This window comes from Lissotriton helveticus, chromosome 5_1, assembly GCF_964261635.1.
Source record: "Lissotriton helveticus chromosome 5_1, aLisHel1.1, whole genome shotgun sequence".
In the NCBI taxonomy this organism is placed as follows: domain Eukaryota; kingdom Metazoa; phylum Chordata; class Amphibia; order Caudata; family Salamandridae; genus Lissotriton; species Lissotriton helveticus.
In genome coordinates, this window is record NC_136065.1 from 1,802,223,740 (window position 1) to 1,802,249,953 (window position 26,214).

The 26,214-nt window shown below is 48.6% G+C and overlaps 1 protein-coding gene across 1 annotated transcript in view; it reads left to right on the plus strand.

Annotated features, from left to right (window-relative positions):
* The window catches only part of FMNL1 (formin like 1), a 382,798-nt gene that overhangs the window by 343,476 nt on the left and 13,108 nt on the right, over positions 1-26,214 (plus strand). Inside the window, exons 19-20 of the mRNA XM_078645122.1 lie at positions 14,718-14,786; positions 26,002-26,082. Of these exons, the coding sequence (XP_078501248.1) occupies positions 14,718-14,786; positions 26,002-26,082 (150 nt within the window). The remainder of the gene's footprint in view (positions 1-14,717; positions 14,787-26,001; positions 26,083-26,214) is intronic.

Genomic DNA, 26,214 nt, shown 5'->3' on the forward strand with positions numbered 1-26,214 from the left:
GCGATGTCTTCTTTACTGCTTTTACAAGCTGGGCAGATTCCATCTTTTCGTCCGGCCCATGTACAGGTCAATGCCCCAATAGGCAGACAGCCATGTCTTAATTGAGTACACAATTTTCTTGCTGGTGAAGGCTGTATTAGATCCAGGAATTCCTCCCTCTTGGGTGCGAGTTTTACCTGGAGAAATTCTATAGTCAGCCTGCCCATGGTTGTCGAGCTGTATAGGAAACTAAGGTTGTAATGTCTCAAAGAGGCCAATAGCTCTTTTCTCTGTACCGCTGGGCAGCTCACCTCCGGGGTCTCCCATAATTGGGGCAGGCCAATATTATATGCAAGGGTTTTAATGTGTAATAACCAAGGTGTATTCTTGCTCTTCAACCGCTCCCAAACTACAGAAAATTCGGCTCTATAATCCACTAGCTCCGTTACTGTCAATCAATCAATCAATCAATCAATCAATCAAGCCATTTGTATAGCGCACTACTCACCCGGGAGGGTCTCAAGGCGCTTAGGGGAAGGGGTATGCTACTGCTCGAACAGCCAGGTCTTGAGTTGTCTCCTGAAGGCGAGATGGTCCTGGGTCAGCCAGAGGTGGATGGGGAGGGAGTTCCATGTCTTGGCAGCCAGGTAAGAGAAGGATCTTCCTCCTGCGGTGGCTCTTCGGATGCGTGGTACGGCTGCGAGGGCGAGGCTGGTGGACCGTAGCTGGCGGGTGGGCGTGTAGAAGGTCATGCGGTCGTTGAGGTACTTGGGGCCCCGGTCGTGGAGAGACTTGTGTGCGTGGGTGAGGAGCCGGAAAGTGATCCTCTTGTCGACGGGAAGCCAGTGCAGGTTCCTCAGGTGGCTGGAGATGTGGCTGCGTCGGGGGACATCCAGGATGAGTCGGGCGGAGGCGTACTGGATGCGCTGGAGTCTTTTCTGTAGCTTGGCTGTGGTTCCGGCGTAGAGGGCGTTTCCGTAGTCGAGTCGGCTGGTGACGAGTGCCTGGGTGACTGTCTTCCTGGTCTCGGTCGGGATCCAGCGGAAGATCTTGCGAAGCATGCGCAGGGTGTTGAAGCACGATGAGGAGACGGCGTTGACTTGTCTGGTCATCGAGAGGGAGGAGTCCAGGATGAAGCCCAGGTTGCGTGCATGGTCGGTTGGCGTGGGTGCGGTGCCCAGGGCTGGGGGCCACCAGGAGTCGTCCCAGGCGGAGGGCGAAGATCCCAGGATGAGGACTTCCGTCTTGTCCGAGTTCAGTTTCAGGCGGCTGTCCTTCATCCACTCGGCGACGTCTTTCATCCCTTCGTGAAGGCAGGTTCTGGCGGTGTCGGGGTCCCTGGTGAGGGAGAGGATCAGCTGGGTGTCGTCGGCTTAGGAGATGATGTTGAGGTCGTGCTGGCGTGCGATGGCTGCAAGAGGTCTCATGTAGACGTTGAACAGGGTGGGGCTGAGTGAAGATCCTTGCGGAATGCCGCAGATGACTTCGGTGGCCTCGGAGCGAAATGGGGTGAGGCGGACTCCTTGAGTTCTTCCGGCGAGGAACGAGATGATCCACTCCAGTGCCTTCTCTTGGATACCGATATTGCTGAGGCGCTGGACTAGGGTGCGGTGGCAGACAGTGTCGAACGCAGCGGAGAGGTCCAGGAGGATGAGGGCCACTGTTTCCCCCTTGTCGAGCAGGGTCCGGATGTCGTCGGTGGCTGCGATGAGGGCGGTCTCGGTGCTGTGGTTGGCTCTGAAGCCGGACTGCGAGGGGTCGAGGGATCCGTTTGTCTCGAGGAAGGCGGCCAGCTGTCTGTTGACGATCTTCTCGATGACTTTAGCAGGAAAAGGGAGGAGCGAGATGGGGCGGACGTTTTTGAGGTCGGTGGGGTCCGCTGTTGGTTTCTTCAGGAGGGCGCTGAGCTCGGCGTGCTTCCAGCTCTCCGGGAAGGTGGCGGTGTTGAAGGAGGCGTTGATGATGTTCCGGAGTTGGGGTGCGATGGTGGAGTCGGCCTTGTTGAAGACGTGGTAGGGCAGGGGTCGGTCGGAGATCCGGAGTGGATGGTGTTCATCCTGCGGGCTGTGTCTTCGGTGGTCACCGTGGTCCAGGTGCGGAGGGTGGCGGTGGGGGGCGTTGGTTCTACGGTTGGGTGCGTGGATGGTGCGCCGAAGCTGTTGTGGATGTCCGCGATCTTGCGGTGGAAGAACGAGGCGAGGGAGTCGCAGAGGTCTTGTGACGGAGTGATGTCGTTGGTGCCAGTGCTGGGGTTGGAGAACTCCTTGACGATGCTGAAGAGTTCCTTGCTGTCGTGGGTATTGTTGTCCAGTCGTTCCTTCAGGGATTTCTTCTTGGTGGTGCGGATAAGCTGGTGGTGCTTGCGGGTAGCGTGTTTGAGGGCGGTCATGTTGTTGGTGGTCCGGTCGAGGAGCCAGGCTTTCTCGAGGGTGCGGCAGGTCTTCTTGGAGTCCTTGAGTTCGTCGGTGAACCAGGATGCCTTCTTGCTTCTGGGTCTGCTGGGAGGGTTCTTCATTGGTGCGAGGTCGTCCGCGCAGGCGGTCAGCCACTGTGTGAAGTTCCGAGCTGCTTCGTTGGGGTCCGTTGCGCTGGCGGGTGGGTTCTGGCTGAGAGAGGTGGTGAGCTGCTCGGTGGTGATCTTACTCCAGCTTCTGTGGGCGATCTGAAGCGGGTGGTGGTGGGTCGTGGTTCTTCTGAAGCTGAAGTGGACGCAGCTGTGGTCGGTCCAGTGGAGTCCGGTGGAGTGGCTGAAGGTGATGTGCTTGCTGGATGAGAAGACTGGATCAGGCGTGTGGCCGGCGTAGTGGGTGGGGGTGTTGACCAGTTGCTTGAGTCCGAGGTTGGCGAGGTTGTCCAGCAGGTCGGTGGAGTTGTGGTCCTTGTTGTTCTCCAGGTGAAAGTTGAGGTCTCCAAGGAGGATGTAGTCAGCGGAGGGGAGGGCGTGTGGGCTGATGAAGTCTGTGATGTCTTCGCTGAATTGTGTGCGTGGTCCCAGAGGTCTGTAGACGAGGGTGCCTCTGAGGGTCGTCTTTGGGTTGGTGTGTATCTGGAAGTGGAGGTGCTCGGCTGCGGCGAAGGTGTCGTTGGAGTCGGTCGTGATGCGGATGGTGTTCCTGTGGACGATGGCGATGCCCCCTCCGGTCTGGTTGACGCGGTCCCTCCTGATGATCTTGTACCCGTCCGGGATGGCGATGGCGATGTCGGGTGCAGAGGAGGCGTTCATCCAGGTTTCCGTGAGGAAGGCGACGTCCGGTGATGTAGCGTCGAGGAGGTTCCAGAGTTCCACGGCGTGTCTGTGGACGGAGCGGGTGTTGATCAGGATGCACTTGAGGTGGTTGCTGCTGGTGCTTGGCTTGGCGAGTGTGGGGCAGGGTCGGAGGCAGGTGAACTTGCAGGTACAGCAGGTGAAGCGTCCGTGGATGCGTCTCGGGGTGGCTCGGTAGCAGGCGTGGTTCGGGCCGGCATTGAGTGCGTTGAGAGTGGCGGCGTCGTAGGTCCGTCGTGTGGGCTGGCATCGTCGGGGGCCAGGGGTCCTGGCACTGGGCGCGGTCCAGGCGCAGACGGGCTTGCCTTTGGCGCGCCTTCGGCGCACAATCGGCGCGTCCATTGCGCGTGACCGCTGCGTGTGCGGGGAGGCATCATAAGAAGGGAGCCGGGAGGGAGGGTCCTCTGGGAGGCGGGAGCGGGTTGTCCAATCGGCTGGCGGGGGTCGGGGCCGCAGGGAAGGCAGCGGCAGGAAAGCGGGGACGCGAGTGCGGGCGGCTCAGCGGCGGCTGGGTCGCCTGCAGTGGAAGAAATGCAGGAGGCAGCGCCTGAAGGCTCACAGGAGGCGGGAACGAGCAGCAGAAGGAGCGTGGGGGCGGCCTGGCCTAGGAAGGCACAATGGTCGCTCCCGAACGTAGAGCAGGGTCCCCTTAAGAAGGGAGCCGGGAGGGAGGGTCCTCTGGGAGGCGGGAGCGGGTTGTCCAATCGGCTGGCGGGGGGCGGGGCCGAAGGGAAGGCAGCGGCGGGAAAGCGGGGACGCGAGTACGGGCGGCTCAGCGGCGGCTGGGTCGCCTGCAGCAGAAGAAATGCAGGAGGCAGCGCCTGAAGGCTCACAGGAGGCGGGAACGAGCAGCAGAAGGAGCGTGGGGGCGGCCTGGCCTAGGAAGGCACAATGGTCACCTTGGAGCCTTCTCCAATACAGGAGAGGTCGAGCGGCTATCAGTTCTGTAATGGGCTCTAGACCTAGATCTCATAACATAAAATTAATTACTTAAAATAAATTACAAAAATAATATACACTTTTCACTTATATACTAACATACAAAACACTTTAAAAAATGTGATATTATTAAAAATTCGATATATTTTAATACCTATATTATATACTTCGATATTTTGACTTTCTATATTTTGAAAAATCGATATTATATTACTTACCTTCAATTCAATATTTTTCACCACTATATTCTGTTCATTCGATATTTTGTCCATTCTATATTTTGACTTCGATATTTTGGTAATTCTATATTTTGAATTCGATATTTTGTCTTGTTACCTCTTAAAACATGAAGTATTGAACTAATTTAACAAGTGCTAATGAAGTACGGTGACACGCATATTAAATGTATTAGAAATATTGGAATAATTCACAAGACTATTTTCTAAACCTTTCAGAACAACTATTAATATGTAATCAATATAAATTATGACAATTTTCCAAATGAATAATTTGAACTTATGATCTGGATACAATATGGAGGCGATATCATGATTACAGGGTTGCTATAAGCCCTCTTCCAAGCCCTGATATCTCGACAGTCAAAGACCACCTGGAGAACTACTCTTTAGCATGCACATTCCATTAATGGCCTCTACAAAATATGCATTAATTAACTAATTTTACAGGGAATTAGTGGATGCATCCACCAATCATAATAAACAATTGATCCTGCAGACTCGTAATAATAAAAGTTCTAAGCAAGCAAGAATCCAGCACATCTACAAGTTCCTGATATTAATATTTTGTTAATACTGATGGAAGACGCATTTTCTCTCCTTGTCAGTCAAAGACAACCGTGAGCTGTATTTCATTGTACTCATTTATCCACCCTGATTTAAAAGATGCACTCATTTGAAACAGCATTTGCCCACTCTGTTCCTTGGTGAAGGTGACTTGCTTGTGTTGTGTGGGTAGTACCACCACCAGGTTGCACAGACCTCACAGGCCGAGCAGCGGGGATCTGCATGTGTCGTCATTATTGCATTTTCCGTTCATTCTGCTTACCAGTCGAATGCTTGCATAAAGGGAGGCAGAAGTCCTAGATGGAGCCGCTGATGTAGTACTGGTGGTGGCCATCCTTGCTGGTTGAAGCGGGTATGTGAGTCAGATAGTGTCAGTGGAATGAGCAATGTCTGCAGTTTGAGTAGTGTTGGTGTGTTGCGCTGACATCTGTTAGGGAGCCGTCAGTGGCTCGGGCTGTTTGCTGGTTACGTTCAGGGCAGAATTGACCTCAGGGCAGTTTGGAATGCTGCTGAGCTGGGGGCTGATTTCACTACGGTGGGGGCTGATTTCGTTCATGGAGACCTGCGTGTGCTTCGAAATAATTAAAGCAAAACGAATTTCGTTTAGCACACGCAGGTCTCCATGAACGAAATCAGCCCCCAGCTCAGCAGCATTCCAAACTGCCCGGTGGCCAGGCCAACCCTGGTTACGTTACATTTGTGTGATAAGGTACTCTGGGCCTTATTTATGAAGGCCTTGCGTCGCCGGTGCGCCACTTTTAAAATGGGAAAAAGTGACGCACCGGCGGCGCAAGGCCTTCATAAATAAGGCTCTCTGTGTTAAGTGAATGCATGCAACTTGAGTGACGTAAGTGCATCGTAATGTCTGCCTGTTGAGACCTCTCCCCTTCATGCGGCGTGAGCAGTGCCCATGAGTTGAGAGGCATTTGCATGGTCAGGGTTCTAACCCATAGTCTGCTAGTTGAGTGACATTGGTACACGGGATACTTCTGGGTTGCGGCGTCACCGGCCATTCCACTGGTTTGTATGTTGAGGCACCTGCACGTCAGGACCTTGCATTCTCTGCAGATCGAGTGAGAGACATGTGCATGTTGATGACTCACTGTCTCACTCATTAATTGATGAAATAGAGGTCTGATTGTTGAATGAGGCTGGTACATCACACCTATACACGTTAGTGCATATCCCTGCCAGTTAATGTACAAATCTAGTGCTCGCTTGTATGTTCAGTGGTGTTTTCTTGTTGGACCATCTACTGGTCGATGCCTGCTATTTTAGTGACATTCGCACTCCCAAACCGTGGCTTTGAGGCATTTCAGAGTTAAGCCAATGTCGGTAGTTTAAGTGACATTGGCGCTTAAAAATGTTTGTGCAGCACCTGGTAGCTTCGTCGAAACCGATCCACATCTCCGTGGTCAGGGATGTCTCTCATGTCTCCATGATCTGGAGTGTCTCTGACGTCTCTATGGTCAGTGGTGTCTGACGTCTCCATGGTCAGTGGTGTCTGACGTCTCCATGGTCAGTGGCGTCTGACGTCTCCATGGTCAGGGATGTCTCTGAGGTCTCCAGGGCTATCGAGCTTGTTTTAACCTATGCTCCAGAATGTTACCACAAAGGAGAATATAGCACAAAAAGACTGACACTTTAAATATGCCTATTTCAAAGTAAAATACTCAACTAAAACAGTTCCCATTGATTTAAGACTAAAAAGGTATGATTACGAGTGAAATAAAGTCTCGCAATAATGCCGCAAAATTTCCATTTTTGTCCCGCTAAATTTGCAAATCTGGGCCACAGTATCCAGGGGGGTCTGTCTAACAGCAAGTATTTTAAAGAATTGGTAACAATAGGTGAATCCCGCTTCACAGAGTCAAGCTGCGACTAGGAGTGTACTAAAATGTGCTTCTGACACCATAGTGCTTCTCAACCGGGTAAGTCGCAGTTTTAAATTCTGCCACAAGGTGGTGAAAGGTTCTTAATGTCTGCAATCGAAAACTGCCTATTTACTGGAACTGAAGTGCCACAGGGAAGGCAGGGGCGTAACACAGGCCCCCGCAGCCCATGCGGTGCGGGGGGGCCCGTCGCTCCAGGGGCCCCCTCGTTTAGCAAAGCCAGCAAGGAAGCCTCTTCAAGTCTCTCATTAATGAAATAGTGCACACGGCCTCCCCATAAAATTAAATGGTGCGCACGTCAGGGCCTCTTATTTATGAAATTATTTCATAAATAGGAGGCCCTGACGTGCACGCACAATTTAAATGTTTGCTGCGCATGCGCACGCCTGGGCCCCGCCGGGCCTCTGAGGCTTTTCATAATTTAATGGCGCGCAGTTGTCTCCGCCTGCGCAGGTCTGGGAAAGAAAATGTGGCATCTGATGTCCCCTGTCAGCATGCAGCAGTGATGTGCACGGCCTCTGCCAACCCCGCAGGTCAGTACTGTAGCATGCCCGGGTCCTGGGGGGGGGGGGGGGGGATCTTAGGGGAGGAGGGCATTCACAAGCAGAAACCATCGGTTCTTTATTAATCCTACTATCATAGGGGCCTGCAGGCTCGCAATCAAAGCCTAACTTTCATTATAACTTTTATTTATAAGGCAATGCCGTGGGCTACTTTAAGTGCCTGGGGATTGGGGCGAGGTCATGGGGGGATAGCTGCTATTTCTATGCACATGTAAATAGAAGGGATATCTGGACTGCAAGCTCCCATCACACAGTAATGAAGAGATGAAAACTGTTTTATTGTAGAAACAGTGTGAAGGATGTTGATTTAGAGTAAAACTGGTTGCAAGTGAGTATGAGTGAGTACACAGGAGTGAGTAAAAGTGGACGTGAGGGGGAGTGCATGCAATAGAATGAGGCTGAGTGAGTCAGAGGGAAAATAAGCGAGACTGAGTGAGAAAGAATGAGTGAGTCAGAGATATTTATGAGTGAGTCCGAGAAAGTGTGAATGAGAATGAGTGCACGAAGGTAAGTGAGTACAAGAGAGAATGTGGTGCTATGCTTGCAAGTCTGCCGTTTGTTCCAGACATACTAAAGGTAATTCTTGGTGTATAGAGGCATACATGGCAAAATACTTGTGCTAGCATACTAAATACAATTCTTAGCATGTACTGGCCCTAAAATACTATAGTAATACTTAGCATATAGGAACACCCATTGAAAAATGCGGTTGCACCATACTGTAGGAAATTCCTGGAATCGGGGATACCAATGACAAAATGCTGGCACTGGACACTGGAAGTTCCTCGCTGACATGAGGGCAACCATGACATTTGACTCTATTTAAAAAAACAAAAAATCCTGAAGCCCCTTAGGAGAGGTCAGGCTCACTCGATTCTCTCCTTTACAACAATTCAGGGCAAGTATTACCCCCAAACAATTTCAAAGATCACAAGCCAAACCTCAAAAATAAAAAAGTAAACAGTCTGGATGAGTACTGTCTACTTTCTGTAGCTCTCACTGGGACCGGGATAGTACATTTAGATTTTGTAAAGCAAATAATTTTAGCAGTGCAATACACACTGTTCTAATTAAATGAAAAAAATAACTGAAAAAGCAAAGACATTTTTGAACAAACGTTTGCTTTGTTTCATTATTGTTAATACATGAAAATGTGTGTGAATAAAACCTTCACCTCTGTGATTTGCACAAGTGATTATGTTGTGCAAATGATCATGAATCAAAATATATTGACAATAAGGAACAATGTAAGCTAATAACATAGCATATATTATTTTATGGTGTATATCAATCGATACATGTGAAATTAAAATACTATTGTTTTTTTTCTGTTTTCCCTTTCCGTATGGTTTATTAGTGCATTTCATGTTGTGTTATACAGTAGGGCAATTAAATAATTGTAGGCTCCCTGTACTGTTCAGTATTCTATGGCACTATATTCTCTTCAGACGAACAGATATGTTTTAATGTAATACAAAGAGAAAAGAAGATGATTCTCCTGACATATCATACCAGCACCCTAAAGTTCATGCTGTATCACTTCCTGGGAAGATCCAGAGTCAAGGGTCATAATGATGTTACTTCCTGTGATGTTAAGGTGAAAGAGTGTGTGATGTTACTTTCCCTACCCCTGGCATTTTGGTGAATCGACGTCCATGTACCTCTCTCCTCTCTCCAGGACAGTTAGTACGCCCTGTGCCATTTGTTATCTGTGTTTCAAAATATTTGCAGCCTGGAGTCTGCCATCAGTGAATCAAGCATTTCTCACTTATTCTCATTTACTTGGAAGCATCCATTCCCAGCTACGCTCACTCAGTCACTCACTCATTCTTACTCACATTCATTTTCATTAACAACCTCGCACTTTGACAGTCTTCACACTCATTTCTATTCTTTTTCACTCACCTTCTCCTTCAGTAATTCTCTCACTCACTCATTCTCACTGACACACCTGGACAGCTGATGAAGGGTGAGGCAGAGATGGGGTGAAAGTGTCATGAGAGAGGATTAGGGTAGAGGTGTGGTCCGAGACACAGCAAGAGCTCCCTAGCATGGACTCACTCAGTCAGAAGAAGAGGAAAGAGAGGAGGGGAGAAAACCAGGTGTTGGTTGCACCAATATTTCACTGTCAGCACACACCTGTGGAGCACAGGCAGGGCCGGACTGGCTACCGGACGTTTTGGCATGCTGCCGAGCTGGGGGCTGATTTCCTTGATGGGAACCTGCGTGTGCTGAACGCAATTTGTTTTGCTATGTGTATTTCGAAGCACACGCAGGTCTCCATCAACGAAATCAGCCCCACTGCAGTGACATCAGCCCCCAGCTTGGCAGCATGCCAAAACGCCCGGTAGCCAGTCCGCCCTCAGCACAGTGCGTCCAGGGAGTTATAGAAAGGTGCTAGAAGCTTGCAAAATAAGCTCACTAGTGCTGACAGACTAGGACAGGAGGGTCAGAGAAAGAGATTTGTGGTCTGACGCACAGTGGGGGCTTTGTGGCACACTCGTGCAGCAGAAAGCACCAGGGGTTAGAGTCTAGAGAGCGGGGTCTAGAGAAGAAGGGTGCCGTGCAAGTCAACTAGCTCCGGCGGACGGGGGTGAGGCAGAGACATGACATGCACAGAGAGGCTGTTAGGACTGACACATACGTCCTGCAGGGAGGGGCACGAGGCAGGGGGAGATGGGTGGTCTGCAGCGAGGACTCGTGGGCAGCGACACACAGGGTGGAGAGAGTGACAGGGAGAAAAGGTGAACGTAGTCAGGCACCCTGAAGCTACTGCCAGTGAAACACCCTGGAAACAGAGAGGGGCCAAGGGGCCTTAAAGTGAGGCCTAGAGCAGAGTTCAGTGGTACTAACTCTCTAGGCAGACTGAAGATGGGGGCACGGAGGTCTGAGGTCACAGACCTGGCATAAAGGGGGGCCACAGTGAGAGTAACACACTTCGACAGTTACGAGTGGCACAAAGATGGTGCGGTCAGAGTCGTGACCTTCTGGAATCTGAGGAGGTGGGCGTCCAGGCCCGGTCAGGCAGCCCGCCTCCGGGGTAATTACCCAGCGCCACAGCTCACGGCCTGGAAAGCTGAGTCGGATTCTGCACTGCAGGCTGCAGCGCATGTTAACAATAATTTGCTTTTTAGTGTAAGCTGCAGCGCTCCGCGCGATCAGCTGCCTGCCAGTAGTGTTACTAGTTAAATCCCCCTTGCCAGTTTCAGACTACCTTTAAATGTAGAGAGTTGATGATACTTTCATTGTTCATAAACCACGTAGACACATGTACCCCACGGGTGACACTTTTTGCACACTCGGCTCTTAGACTCAAGCGGGTCTCAGCATAGGGGCACAACGCACAAAGGCGCAGCCAGAGCTGCATGGGTGGGTTTTCTGTAGTCCTAAGTTTACTGTTTAAGGGGTACAAAGACTCCTCCGTGGAGGGCCAGCAGATGCCACCAGAGTGGGCTGGAGTTATGCGAGTGTGACATCCAAACTTTACCAGTGGTGTGTCCAACCTTGAATGTGCAGATAACAAAGTGTATTTGAAAAGTGCACATTTACCCAATTGTATCTTTGTGGTGAATAACAGATGTTCATCATTACCCAACTCAATGGAACTCATTTTATCGACCTCAGAAGGATAAAAGGCCTGCTGGGGTTTGAACCTGTGACCACAAGAACACAGGCCCCCACAGTGGATGTATTAATCCACTAAGCCACCAGACCCGGCTACAGTTACTTAAGGGGACGTTTACACATATTTGTCCTTTATATAAAGCGCTTGCCTTGGTCACAACTGGGTCTGGTAGACACTAAATGAAACTACAAATAATTGATCAACACGACAAAGAGTAAGGAACGGTAGCTGACCTGGACCCTCCCTCGGTCTGCATTAGCGACTCAGAGTTCGAGAGAACCTGTTTTTTGGTTTTCATCTGCTGCTTTCCGTTTGATATTCCTATTTGAATCAGATAATGTTTATTGAAAGCACTGACGCCAATGATGAGGTACACCACGCGGGGGACTGGTGAACATGATAGAAAATGTGGCCATGTCATGCTGAAGTCAAATCAAAATATACTAGAGTTCTGGGTGGTAAAGTAAAGTGGTAGGTGGTGGGCCGGGCCGCCGTGGAGGGGCCCCCTCCATGTGCTTTGCAGGAGGGCCCCCTCAAGTTTCGTTACGCCACTGAGGGAAGGAGTCCTGTTTGTTCTGCATAGACCATTGTTTTTAACGAACCACGAATAAGGCCTGAGGATATTAGCTCCGTTTAGGAAGGAAATTTGATTCCATAACATATATCAGTTGTCAAAATAAACTGAAAAACCATGCCAAAGAGCAAACCGGTCAAACCTTGAGACAGCTAAACAGAGGTTCGCCCGGATGGGGATTCGACGAGGCAGTCAGTGTTAGTCAAGGTGTCTTTGGAATAAGATTATTTTAGTTAGTTCTTTAAATATAGGAAGACGGGAAGTCGTACAAAGGGTGGGCGGAAGGGGGTTCCTTCCGAGCTAGAGATTTCAATGCTATTTTATACATCCCAGGTCGGGAGATGTGACGTTACGTAGCTGATCTCATTACAACTAGTGTCCTGGTATATATATATATATATAATAAGACGCATTCCATGAATAGCGAGTAACGTACCCAAGGCATGGGCGAAACCAGAATCAGCTCTGGCAAAAATGTTCAAATCAGCCCACCACTGCAGAACGTCGCGAATAGAAGGGGGCCACGGGTTTCCCCAGCTGCATTGCACATGGTGTGAGACAGCATTCGATGATGACGCATGCCACCTTGATAGGTGAGGATTCTTGTCCCTAATATCATTCATTCCTCACCTACCTGTGGGGTTGACCACACCGTAATATGTACATTTTAAATATCAAACTAAGAAGTTCATGTGACATGGGGGGCATGTGACGGACGGTTAACACCTCCCAGCCCTCACTCTGTGTATATTCAGTTTTTATGGTTGGGCCATGGCAGCCCGTCCACCTCTGAAAGCAGCTCTCCAGCTTGCAGAGATCCGGGGACATGTCAAAGTGCACTGCCAGAGTGGGGATCTCATACCTGATCACAGCCAGGGCACCCAAAAGCATAACTTAAGATGTTAAGTAGAAAAGTGACACAATCTGTGAACAATGACGCAATGGCTCTCATTGGAGACAGTGGCCTGCAGACCAGTTAGGATCGCCTTGGGGTTTTCTCTTTGCCTGGGAGGTATTTCTCCAAGGAAAGGGCTGGATCCCATGATTGTAGATCAATAATATATGTTTTAATTTGTTTTAATTGATGACTCCCGTGTGTTGCACCCCCATAGCTGCCATGGAGGCTCGTGTCATTTGTAACATTTATTAGACAAAAGCATCTTACATTTGGGGACATGTTTGCCCATATATGGGCATTGGGATACCGAAACCTGCAAGCTTCAGACTACAAAGCGCTGTTGCTTAACAAGTAAATCTGATCTGGCTGGAGGTAACGCATATAACAAGGAGCACTTGGAAGCTGCCGTCCCATTACAGTGAATATAGTCCTTTACTTAAAGACCTTCCTCAAGATTAAAGTGCCACAGCAATGAGGGGGATTTAAAGCTTTTAATTCTCAAATACCCTCTCTATGAAGATTTCCGGACTCAAGAAGCAAAGATGCCCTACAACCTAGAGCAGTTACCTTGATAGACAACCATATTCCATGTGGGGGTATAAAGTAGCCCTTTATTCACAGTACAACCTGCTTCCCACCTGGGCAGCGCTTGTCCCAATCATGTGAACCAACCAGGGTGTCTTATTAATGCATTTGTATTTATGCATTTCTATAAGGCGCAGTCAGTCTAGATGTCTCCGCTTGCTGTACAAGCAACAATGCCTGTGAGGCAGTCCCTTAAAAGGATCCGAATAACTTCAAGCCCTCATGATCCAGGTACTCATGGAGTAGAGGCATCAGTGCTACTGGCGTAGCTGAACGAAGAAGTAAAGCAGTAACTAGAGAGGCGGTTGCACAAGAAAGAAGCAGAAAGACGCAATGTGATAAAGAGAGATGTCAGTAAACAGAGAGAACTAGAGAGCAAGACAATTATGAGGTGAATAAAAAGAGCAAGAATGGAGAGTCAGCGCCGTGGAGTAGTCGAGGTAGAAGGGAAGGAGTTGAGGAGAGAGTTGGAAGAAGATGAGATCCAAAATAGTCTTCATGGAGGATCAGCGTAGGTGATGCACCAGAGAAGACAGAATCTTAATGCGTTCTGATTATTAAGTTCCAGACGCAGGTTACAAAACTTCTCAAGTTATTGCTGGCACCAGATAATTATAGGACGAGCTACAATATGCAGGTTATCCGAGGTATCTTGCTTTAAAGGTAATTAATCCCAGTTTGAAGCTTCAAAGGGGAGCCAGTGGAATTGCTTAGAACAGGGGAAATATGATCATATCTCCTCATGCCAGATGTAAGCCTAAGTGACCGCTGAGCGGAGAATGGGTTGAAATGGATTACAGAGGATGTGGGAGTGCCCTTCAAGGTCGAACTCTTCCAGTCAATTCTAGCTAAGACTAAAGACTAATTAACGCTGTGGGAGTCGCATGGCTGAAAAAAATAATTTGAGTCCTTTAAGCATCAAGTATAGTTCTGATTACTTGCTACATGAGTTGCTGTTTATGATCAAATGAAAGAAGTCACAATCCGATGGTTTGACTTTGTCAGAGACAGGACGAAGGCGAAGCTGTCACTATGCAGTTCTTTGCTCCAGTCATTGTTGATTTTTATTCATGAGAGCCGACAGAAAACGATGAATCCAGTTTTCTCTGGGTTAAGTTTGAGGAAATGTGTAGCAATGTCCTTGATTGAGGGTATTATATATATCTGATGGTCAGTGGCATATCGGTGGATGGCCATGACGGTCTCCTCGGTCAGGACACTCAGTTGCTTCAAGTACAGATTGAACGGCCTAGGTGCAAGCACCAACCCTCTGGAAACACCACAAGCGCTGGAGGCAGAATGTGAGGTAAAACTTCCCAACCCTGACATTTGTCATTAAGGTTGAGAGCCAGTTCAAGATCTCAACCCTGAAAGACATGCGTACTTCATACAGCTTCCATTAGTTGACACTGGTAACACACCTGTGTGTGCTTTTGTGAGCCACTGTAACCTGTATATCCATTAGTGAAGATTGCATACACACCACTACATCTTCCACCATACTATCCATGGCCTATGCTCTGTCGCTGTCTTATTTTACAAAATGAATTCTTTAGCTTGAAGGTCTCCTAAGATGTGTTAATCTTCATTACAGCAACTGAACGCCGTTATAGCCGCGTCCATGTCCATCAAGTCATCGACCAAGTTGCGGCAGATACTGGAGGTAAGGATGTCTGATCCATGCACTGGGAAGGAAGGGACACTCTCAGCTGCAGGGGCCCTCAGAGCTGCAGGTTTTCCTTTCATCACTTTTCCTGGATACTGTCTTGTGTCTCTGCATTCCCTCCTTTTCTATACCTGTGCTGTTGTGCGTGCCACCAGGCGGGTCAGTATTACCTGTTCCAGATAATCCCTGCACCTTTATTCACCTTCCTTTCAGTGTCCCATTGGCTCATTTGAATTATACCATCTGTCTTGCCGAATGAGCCGCGGTTTCTGTCACGGGGGGGCTTTTTGGTCTTTGCGCCCTTAACCCACAGTGCATCGCCCTTTGGCATGCTTCTGCCCCAAACCTTTGTTTGTGGAGCTTAAAAGGAGAAAATAGCTGCCATCTTGTCCCTGAGGAAGACAGCATTCGCCATTTACCGGTTGTTGACCTCTGGGGCGTTCTCTCCACCCGGTTACAGCTCCGGCGTCACTGATGGCATGGTTCTCATGCCTGGCCTCTGCATTCACGCGCATGTATCATGGCCCATGGCACCCTTGCTACAGCAGTGTTGGCGCATCTCTCAATTTTCCTGCTTGCACTCTCTTGTCTCCTGCTGTCCTTTCCCTTTGCTGCTGCGCTGTTTGAGGCGTCATTCTGACTTTTTTGTTTGCACTCTCCAGTTTCCTCTATGGGCAGCTCTCTCTGTACTGGTAACCTCTCTCCAAACTCATCTGTCGGCCACCATCTGCTCCCCCCCCCCCCTGTTTGCTGCCCTCTGTGTGCTGATGAACCCTTTCCAGTCTCCTGTTTAGTGCTATCACTCTGTGATTTTCTCCCTATCAAAAACCTCTTGCCTCTCTAGTTTCCTCAATTAATGTTCTCTCTCCATGCTGCTGTCCATCTCCAGCCTTCTCTGCCTGCTGTTTTCAATGTTGCTGTCCCTTCTCCAGCCTTCTCTGCTTGCTGTTTTCAATGTTGCTGTCCCTTCTCCAGCCTCCACTGTCTGTTGTTTTCTGTGATATTTTATCAGAATATCAAAGGAAAAATAACATGTGACAGAAATATCACTGCCAAAATATTGTGAAGTTAAGTTTCTATGGGTTCGCACATTTTTACTATACTTAACTCCAGATATGCATACCTTAACGTCAAGGTACATAGATGTGGAGTTAAGAATAGTAAATCTATGCCTCACTACTTTCAGTTTGTAAGAAATTGGGTTATTAGTTGAGAGGGTTGAGAGCCCAACTCAAGTTATAAACACAATCCTTGTCCGGTGAACCACAAAGGCCACCAAACAAACCTGTGATTAATTCAAGCAGCCAGAATTAATTTAGAGGCAACGTGTAAAGTATTTGATGCAGCACTCAAACTGGAATAAGGTGAAAACAAAACACAATAAAAATCCCAAACCCCACAGGGCACCAAGATAAAAGGGGTAGGAATTATGGCTGAAAGGAGACTTCCTCTAAAAAATCCTCGTGTTAAATCCGACTCACTGGGTTGATGGTTAATTTCCAAATGCCACCTTTCCCCTAATCCCCATTTTACTTTATGTTCAATCTACGGAAGCAATGCTGACGATCCAGGGATTATTAACTTGATTTCTGGGGAGTTAGCTTACTGGCCTACTCCAATAATTATTTGTGGCGATCTTAACATTAATTTGCCCTGTGACTGGAAAATAGACAGCAAGTGGAGGTACAAAGGTAGAAAGCCCCTAGTGTACCAATCACTAATCAAACTAGCCCAAACTCATGGGTTTAGCGACGTTTGGTCTAAGCTAACCTCCACTCAACCTGGCTACACCTACTTTTCTGCCCACACCGGTCATTTGCTAGACTAGATTACTTTCTGATTTCATCCTCTTTACTAAGCAAATGCACCATAGGCACGGCTCCGAGCTTCATGTCATACCATAATCCACTTTTTTTTTTTTTTTTACTTTTTTATTTTATAAAACAAAAGGAAACAACACATCAAACATACAATCAAGGCAATACAGCAATAATACAGCCATTAGGCCTGCGCTCAAGGAGGACGGGAGATACATGACAACATGAGAAAAGATTTTTTGAATACAGATGAGGGGAGGGTGCCGAAGGTAGAATTGCATATGAACAGCACAATATACCACAGCTAGATGGAATGTAGGTCAGGGCGACTGGGAAGGACTAGGAATCGCAGTGAGTGGGGGCGTACAGATATCTCCACGGTATGAGTTCCACTGGTTCCAAATCTTCCCCCATTTTTTGGGCCTGCCTCTTGCCATATACACTGTCTTCTCTCTGAACATGCACCAGTCCAGAGTCTCTTTCCAAGCAGTCACTGTAGGCGGCCTCGGGGACCCCCACAACTGTGCAATATCTCTCTTCGCAACCATATTGGCAAGAGTCACCCACTGAAGCTGCGACACGTCATAATCATTCGAACCCCACACATTCAATAAACATTGTCGGGCTTCCGGCATCATCACAACACCCGTTACTTCATCCATCACCTCATGTATACGTTTCCAAAATCGCACCACCTCAGGGCATTCCCATATGATATGGAGATAGGTGCCAAGGAGACCACACCCACGCCTGCACATGCCATCCGTGGAGTAGCCCATATGGATCAGACGGGGACCGGTGACATAGATTCTGTGGAGGATCTTGAGTTGGACCAGACGGAGGCGGGCTGGAATCGCCACCTCCCTGGGAGAGGTGATCGCGGACTGCCAGTCCTCATCATCCAGTTCAATACCATCAGCAATCCAAGCTTCACGTAGGCGATCAAGCAGACTCGATCGGTCATTAATCATTTTCTTATAGAACAATGAGATAGTACTGTCTGGCACATAACCGTCTAGTATACGATCTTCGAGAGGGGAGGATTCTGGAATATCACTACCCACTGGCAACACAGAGTTCAGAGCATGGCGTACCTGGACATAACGGAATTTTTCCCTGTCACTCAGCTTATACTCTACTTGCAGATCCGAGAAGGTCTTCACCTCTCCTTTAACCCAGAGATCACGCACTTTACTAATACCGATCGTGTCCCATTTATCAAATCCCTTCGTCTTCCATAGGCCACCCAACTTCGCAGAGGCATAGAGCGGAGTTGCACCAGTCAGTTTATCACTCCAGCCCATAGCCGCCGTTGCGCTATGCCATACCCGCACGGCTAAAGCGGTAGGTCCCGAGAGTCGTGAACGCGAGGGTCCCGAATAAAGCATCCTGTAGTAATCACCACCCGGGAGCAGCCACTTATCCATTTCAAATGCTGGATTCAACGCCGGGCCATACATCCCGTGGTTGATGGCAGCAAGGTGGGAGGCCCAATAATACCTACGGATATCCGGGAGCGCTATACCGCCATCATACCAGGGAAGTGTCAATTTTGGAAGAGCGATGCGTGAACGTCCGTCCCATATTAATTGCCTCTGCAACGATTCTACTTCCCGAAAATATTTCGACGGGATGACATCAAAACTATTCTGAAGTGCGTATAGGAACCGCGGTAAGGACATCATTTTAAAAAGGGCCGCTCGCCCTAGGGGAGATAACGGTAATTTACGCCGACGCGCTACATCGGAGCGCAACCTTTGGAGTGGGGGGAGTAAATTGCGTTCATAGCGATCCAACGAGATAAACACACCCAAGTACTTAAAACCAGACTGAGACAACTGGATCGGACAGCCCCGCGGCAAACGAGGGACATCACCCGCAAGTACATAAATGTAGGATTTCGACCAATTAATGATAAGGCCCGAGTTCTTCCCGAAGGAGTTAAGTACGTCAAACAATACGTTGAGCGATTTTTGGGGAGATGTAAGGTTCAGTAAAATATCATCCGCGTATAAGGAAATGCGATCTTCAAATTCCGGCGTCCAACGTATACCCTTCATCGAAGGTTCCCACCGTAGCCAAGCGGCGAGTGGCTCCAACGCCAAAGCAAAGAGGAGCGGGGACAACGGACAACCCTGCCGCGTGCCCCTCCCAAGAGTAAAAGGCACGGAGACACGGCCATTAACTACCACCTGTGCCAGTGGCGTTTCATACAGGAGTTTGACCCAACCAATAAAACCAGCGCCAAATCCAAATTTGGCGAGTACCGCCCAGAGATAAGACCATTTGATTGTATCAAAGGCCATCGTGGCGTCCAAGGACGCCAAGATGGCCGGTTCACGCAGCGACGGGGCCCTCGCGAGAACACCATGCAAACGTCGCAAATTTAATGCCGTGTTACGGTGCGGGATAAAACCCGATTGATCTGGATGAATCAGGTCGCTAATAACCGTAATCAGACAATTAGCAAGCAGTTTGGCGAGGATCTTAGGCTCCGCATTTAAGAGCGAAATGGGTCTATAAGACGAGCAGCGATCCCGTGGTTTACCCTCCTTATGGATCACCACAATGGTAGCAAGACGCTGATCTCTGGGGAGGGAGCCACTGTCTCGCGCAGCCAAAAACATGTCACGGAGATAGGGAGCTAGAGTATCAGGGCGTAATTTATACAGTTCAACAGGAAGGCCATTGGGACTCAGAGCCTTGCCGGAACGAATGGAGCGTAGCGCGAGAGCCACCTCATCCACCGAGGGCGTGGCATCCAAACAGTCCCGATCCGATTCCGACAAACATGGAAGTGCTATATCTCGAAGCAACAACTGCGAATCCTCCTCGGGCCTGTCGGACACCGAGGTATAGACCTTCCGAAAATAATCAGCAAAGCATTCAACAATTTCAACAGGGTCCGTTACACGCACACCACCACATGTCTCAATCACCGGAACCACTCGACTCGCTCTCTCCCTTCTGTCCAGCCAGGCAATCAATTTTCCTGCTTTATCACCCACATCATATAGCCGTCCCTGCTGTTCCCTACTCATCATCTTTGCCGCATCAGTAACCAAAGTTTTATATTCTTACTGTTTAAGGCGGAGGACATGTAATGCTTCTCGAGACACCTCTCGTTCCAATGCAGTCTCCAGGTCTGTGATTTCAGTCTCGAGCTGAACAATTGCCTCATTCTTACATTTCTTAGCACACCCCACCAAAGACAATGCCTGTCCCCTGATCACAGTCTTAAAAGCTTCCCATAACGAAACAGGCGAGGATACAGAACCAGCATTCTCAGTAAAATACAGATCAAATGATTTAATCAATTCAGTGCGAGTCTTAGGGTTAAGAAGATACCAGGGGTTAATCAGGGCCACCCTCCCTTCGGCGCCGATGCTAAGATGTTAAAATGAAACCAAATAGGGGAATGGTCTGATATACCCCGGGCCAAGTGTCTAATCTCTCCAATCGAAGGGGACAGGGCAGCCGGTATCAGGATATAATCCAATCTAGAAAGACTACCATGAGCTCCCGAGTTGAAAGTAAACTGTGTTTGCTCTGGATGCATTAGTCTCCAACAATCTGTAAGTCCCAATGTTTCCAGGAAGTCACCCAACCAGGATTGCGCAGCAGGAAGATCTCGGGGCGGATAGTGGTCTATTCTGCCAGAAATGACGGAGTTAAAATCACCACCCAGTATCAAAACACCCTCCGGGAGACCCAGAACCATCCGCACCAGGTCCGTAAATGTCGTGGATTGTAAGCCCGGAGGGACATACACCGACACCAACGAAATTGGTTTTCCCTCCCACCACCCAACAAGTGCAACATATCGACCCCTGGCATCAAGGATCACATCGTCAATCTCGAGGGGGAGGGAAACCCTAAGCAAAATACCCACTCCTCTAGAACTAGATGTAAATCCAGAATGGGCAGCAAGACGATAACCCCGTCTATTAAGAGCGTGACAAGTGTTTCCTATCAAGTGTGTCTCTTGTAGCAAAACGACATCAGGCAAAAGGCGCCGCAACAGCTGCATAACCACCCCTCTCTTTATCCGATCACCCAACCCATTCACATTCCAGCATAATACCCTCAACCCTCTACCCCCATCCAGATCCACAATGAACTCCCATCGCAAAACGAGCATCACACCAATGTCAAAGATAATGAAAGTACCTTGCCTTGAATAAGAAAAAACAAACAATCCCAAAACATGGCCCTCCCTCCCCCCAAGGTTCCCAACACAACCCCCCCCACCCTGCACCCCTGCACCGACTCAAAAGCCACCCCAATTTGCAGTGTGCCTGTCGCCCTAACAATTACAAACAAAGAACTAATCTACACAAAGAAACCCCCAGAGGAGGAAAGGGGTCCCGCCATCCCCGCTACCTCCCAAGATACGTATGGAATGATCAAGGAAGTCAGTGAGCCTCAGCTGGACACGGTGAATAGTGTTCCGGACACAGGCACCATAATCATTCTTGGTCCATCAGTCCCCCCTCAGCACTACCAGCATGTTCCTGGCCAGCACGGCGAGCCGGCAAAGTGTCCAACCAATCACTCGCTTCCTCAGGCCTGACAAAGAAGAATGTTTGATTGTCGTATTCAACACGCAGTCGGGCCGGGAATAACATAGCGTATTTTAGGTCCATGTCTCTTAGTCGCCGTTTCACCCCTTGAAATCCCATTCGTTGTTTCTGGACCGATTGAGAAAAGTCCAGATAAAAGTTCACAGTAGCGTTCTCGAACTGCGTAGGGCCGCTCGTCCGTGCCGCCTGCAGAATGGCGTCGCGATCTCTGAAGTTGAATATCCGTGCAATAATCGGACGGGTGGAAAACCGGGCTTCGCCTGTCCCCCTGGCACTCTGTGCGCACGTTCGATGGCAAAGAATTTGCTCAGGCCCTTGGGTGCAAGATGATTAAGAATGAGGTCCTCCACTCGAAGATCAGTGGCGAGTGAACTAGAATCTTCCGGGACCCCAATAATACGCACGGTGTTGCGCCGTGCACGGCCTTCAAAATCCTCCAAGCGACGAGCAAAAAAGCCATTAGCAGATCTAAGGTTGCGCACCTCTGTTTGCAAGTCGGACACGTCCGTGGTAAGGCTGGATGTCTTCAGGTCCAATGACTTCACCTTCTCGTTCGTCTTAGCCAAATCAGTTCGAATGAGGTTGACATCAATAGCCACCGTGTCGAACTTCAGAGCCAGGGCGTCATACTGTTGGCCAATAGAAGACTGAATACCAGCAATGGCGCCCATCACGTCCTGTAGCGTTAATTCCGCCAATACAGCAGGATCGTCGACAGCCTCCTCCCGGGCCTTAGGTGCGCCACCAGGGGATCCTTTAGAAAGTGTGTAGCGATCCATGACATTCGTCTGGGTTGAACCTCCACGGATAGTGGTCTTGACTTTCCGTTTTTCACCCTCGGGCTTGCCCATCATGGCGAGCCGGGTGCCCCGGAGGGAGGCTTGGGATCTGGTCCAAATGGCTCCTTAAAATTCACACACAAGAATACAGGAGGCGAAGTTGGGCCAATTTGAGTCCACAGCCAAACAGTCGCTATCTCGAAGCTCAATGAGCTGGCACCGGAGCCCGTCCGATCAACAGACACACCGCAGATAGGAGACAGTGCGCTGGAGAAACGAAACTAAAAGTGAAGTGAGGCTGTGGTCTGATCCCCTCAAGCCGTTGTTGTTGAGTTACGACCTGGGCACTGCTACAACTCAAGGTCCGGGCTGTTCCATGGAGAAGGCCGCAAATTTCAAGATGGCAGAACTCGGGGACCCTGCGTCCGATTCCGACCCAAAAACCTGCTAGTACATCAGCCGGGTTGTGTCTTCAATGACCTTCCATCACATCAGGATATTATCCAGGATAAATGCGGGAGGCAGCGAGGGTCCTCGGGAGCCCTGTGCTCACGCGGCCATCTCGGATGCGCGCGTAGCTCCTAATCCACTTATTTTAAACATTGGGGGACTGGCGAACTGGAAGGAAGCACCGAGATGGAGCTTCGAGAAAGCGCTATTGCAAGATCCAGGTTATCGGGCTCACATGCAAGCTTGGATCCAGGAGTTTCTGGAAATAAAGACAGGAACGGCCTCAACTATGGTAGTTTGGGATACACTAAAAGCGGGTATTCGGGGAGAGACTTTAAGGTTCTCAGTTAGGAAAAACAAGAAAGATAAATTGGTAATGACTGATCTCCAGGAAAAACTAAAAAAAGCAGAAATGAAACTAGTCCAAATGGTTCAAACTGGAATGGATATTGAGAACACCCAAAATGAAGTAATACTCGCAAAGGCGGAAATGGGGGCAGTATTCGCGGAAAAAACTGCAGCTAAGTGGGAGGCAACGCGGGAAAAGAACAATGAGTGTAGTGACTGCATTGGTCATCGCCTTGCTGTTAAAACCAGGCAGCAGGCCACAAGTAGCGAAATACTTGCAATCCAATTGTCAACAGGGATAGAGACTAGTGATCCTATAAAAATACAAGAGGGTTTTCGAGATTTCTACGCTGAGTTATATGCAGAGGAGAATAGCAGGTCAGCCGATTCAGGAGAACCCGAAATCATCAACTACATAAAAGAAGTAGAGCTAAGGCAGCTCAGCCAGGACAACTGAGAGCAGCTGGATATTACTCCGACCTGGGATGACATCTCAGGAGCCTTAACCAGCCTGCCAGATGGGAAAGTTGCAGGAATGGATGGCATTCCTGTGGAGTTCTATAAAATCTTCGCTCCCCAACTAAAATCCATCTTTCTGGCTGTAGTAACTGCCATGTTCAATGGGGTTTCCCCTCCTGGTCCAATGCCAAAATCTCTATATTTCCTAAAAAAGGCAAATCACTCCTATAGATGGGTTCATACAGGCCAATCACGCTCATAAACTGTGACTCCAAAGTCTATTCCAAAATTCTCGCAGTAAAAATATCTTCTGTAGTTGAGTCCCTGGTGTCAGAATGGCAACATGGATTTATCTCAAAGAAAAGTGCCACAGACCACATTAGGCGGGCCATCACTTTGTTTGACGCAGCACAAGTAGCAGGAGACACTATGCCTTTGATTATACTAGACGCTGAAAAAGTATTTGATCGGGTCTCCTGGCGGTTTCTGTGATGTGTCATGAGGAGGATGGGCTTTGGGCCAAAACTTACGCAAGCTGTACAAGCTCTGTATCAGAGCCTGACGGCTTGTGTGTCGATTAATGGGAGGTTAACTGAGCAATTTAATATCTCTCTGGGCACCAGACAAGGCTGCCCCTGTCCCCCTTGCTCTTTGCCCTCTACATAGATCCCCTGATTAAGAAAATTGAAATGAATCCAGCAATTTTGGCAGTAAGCAGGCATGGAATCAACACCAAAATTATGGCCTACAGTGATGACCTGGCCATAACCACCCCTGAACCCAAGAGTGCTATTTTGGCATTGGAACTGGAGGCAGAACAATTTGGAACAATCTCGGGGTACCCATTGAATAAAAATAAAACACAAATAATAATGAACAAAGAAATTATTGGATTGATAGCCGGATTGTCACGAAGGCCAAATATTTCGGGGGTAACCATAACTGCTAACACAGACGAAATTGTAACTGTGAACCTATCCCACCTGGCCACTGAAACAAAGAGAGCCTTCAAACAAATTGACAACTTACACCTGACTCTTGAAGGCAGATGCTATTGTAATTAAAATGACCTACTTCCCGATATTGCTCTATCTTTTTCGTTCCATCCCACTGGAATTTAGTACGGCCAAGTTGCAGAAATTTCAGCAAATCTTTACCCATTTTATCTGAGCTTAATCACAACCTAGGCGGACCCTAAAGCAGCTGTCTCTCCCCAGGGAGCAGGGTGGCTGGGCTTTTCCTAACATAGTAATTTATTACTGGGCTTCAGTTCTGCAAAACAGTACTGAATTGGTGACGGAACACTCCTTTTCACCTTCAACCGGGCTTCCTTCACCATTTCGGCTACTATTGGGAGAGGAGACCCGCGGTTGTCTTTTCAGGCAGGTGTCCTTTGGATACTACAAGCTTGTTGGGTTTAAGACACTCATGAACTCCTTTAAGGTCTTTCGCAATATTCGCAGAACCTACGGGCTGGGAAGACTTGACTACTATTCACCTATCAGCGCGAACTGTAACCTGCCTACTATCTTTGGCAGGTCCTATCTACTAGACTGGTATAAAGCTGGTATCACAAAGTTAGGAGACCTTTACAGATCTACAATGCAAATATGGATTGAAAATCCAAGACGCCTTCAAATATTTTACTATTCGCGACTTTCTTTCTCGAAAGGCCGGGGGACCCGCAGGGTTTTCAGAGATTGAATTCATCAAAACGCTACGGGCCCCAGTGACCCCTCGGATAGGCCTTATATACTCTGCACTAAATAGCCAAACCCCAGATGATCTACCAAGGATATCAGACAAGTGGCTCACAAAACTGGAGGACCCACATAGCCTGTTCTATAACTCGCTGGAACTCTCCCAAAGCGACCTGCTGTCAGTGAAACTACAGGCGCAACACATTAAGAGCATCTTCTTTCTATATATTACTCCAAGCAAAATTGCCAAATGGGGAGCAGGCAAAGGGACCCTTTGCTCTCGGTGTTCGGAGTTTGGCGCTGATGCAGTACACATGTTCCCCACTTGCCTAAAACTTACCCCAGTCCTCCTTAAAATACAGGACTTTTTGGGGAGGGTAATTTCCCAGGCTATAGTACTGACTCCCATAACCATATTGTTTGGAACACTAGAAGAGGTCAGTAGGGAAAAAGGTGGAGCGCTTATCTTCATCGCTATGACAGTGTGGAGGATCTGTGGTGCTTCAGCATGGATTGAGACCGACCCCCCTCCTTTTCCCCAATGGCTGGCTAGGCTAGTTGCAACCTACCACCTTGAAAAGGCTGTATATGCTAAAAAAAGGCCGCAAAGGGCAAAAGAAGGGTTTAGACATCTGGGGACCTTTTACTACCTGGCTGGAACAGCCTGAACAGCCTGGGTCAAACGGCTAATCTGTCTTCTTTTTAAGTAAGGACATCCTGCTCATAAAGGGGCAGTTCATGGTCAGCCAAAGGTCTGACGGCGTTCTTTTCTCTCCTCTGATTTCTCTTTTTTTGTCCCCTTACTTCTTCCTATGCTTTTTGTCATTTCTTTTACCTTGTATCTCTCGTTGTTGACTTTGAACCCATTGTTTTCATCTGTATATATTTTCGTGTCCTTAAATTGTGGTAATTTTGTAGCTTTAGGGGGTGAGGAGTGTGGGGGTGGGAGGTGGAATTGTCAAATCTCTGTATTTACTGCATTGGAAAATAAAATAAGAAAATAAAAATCCCAAACCTATTAAAAGCAATAAAGTACATTTTAAGGAATAACATGACCGCGGATTGTCTTCTTACAGATTGTCCTGGCCTTTGGGAATTACATGAACAGCTCCAAGAGAGGGGCGGCCTATGGCTTCCGCCTGCAGAGCCTCGATATGGTGAGTGGAATGTGATGTGTCGGCAGGTGGCGATGAGAGAAAGTAAAGAAACGCATGAAACTCCAGGCCAAAGATCTTTTAAGTTTTAAAGTAAAAAGTAGTATTAACTCACCTAGACAGATTTATTGCAAA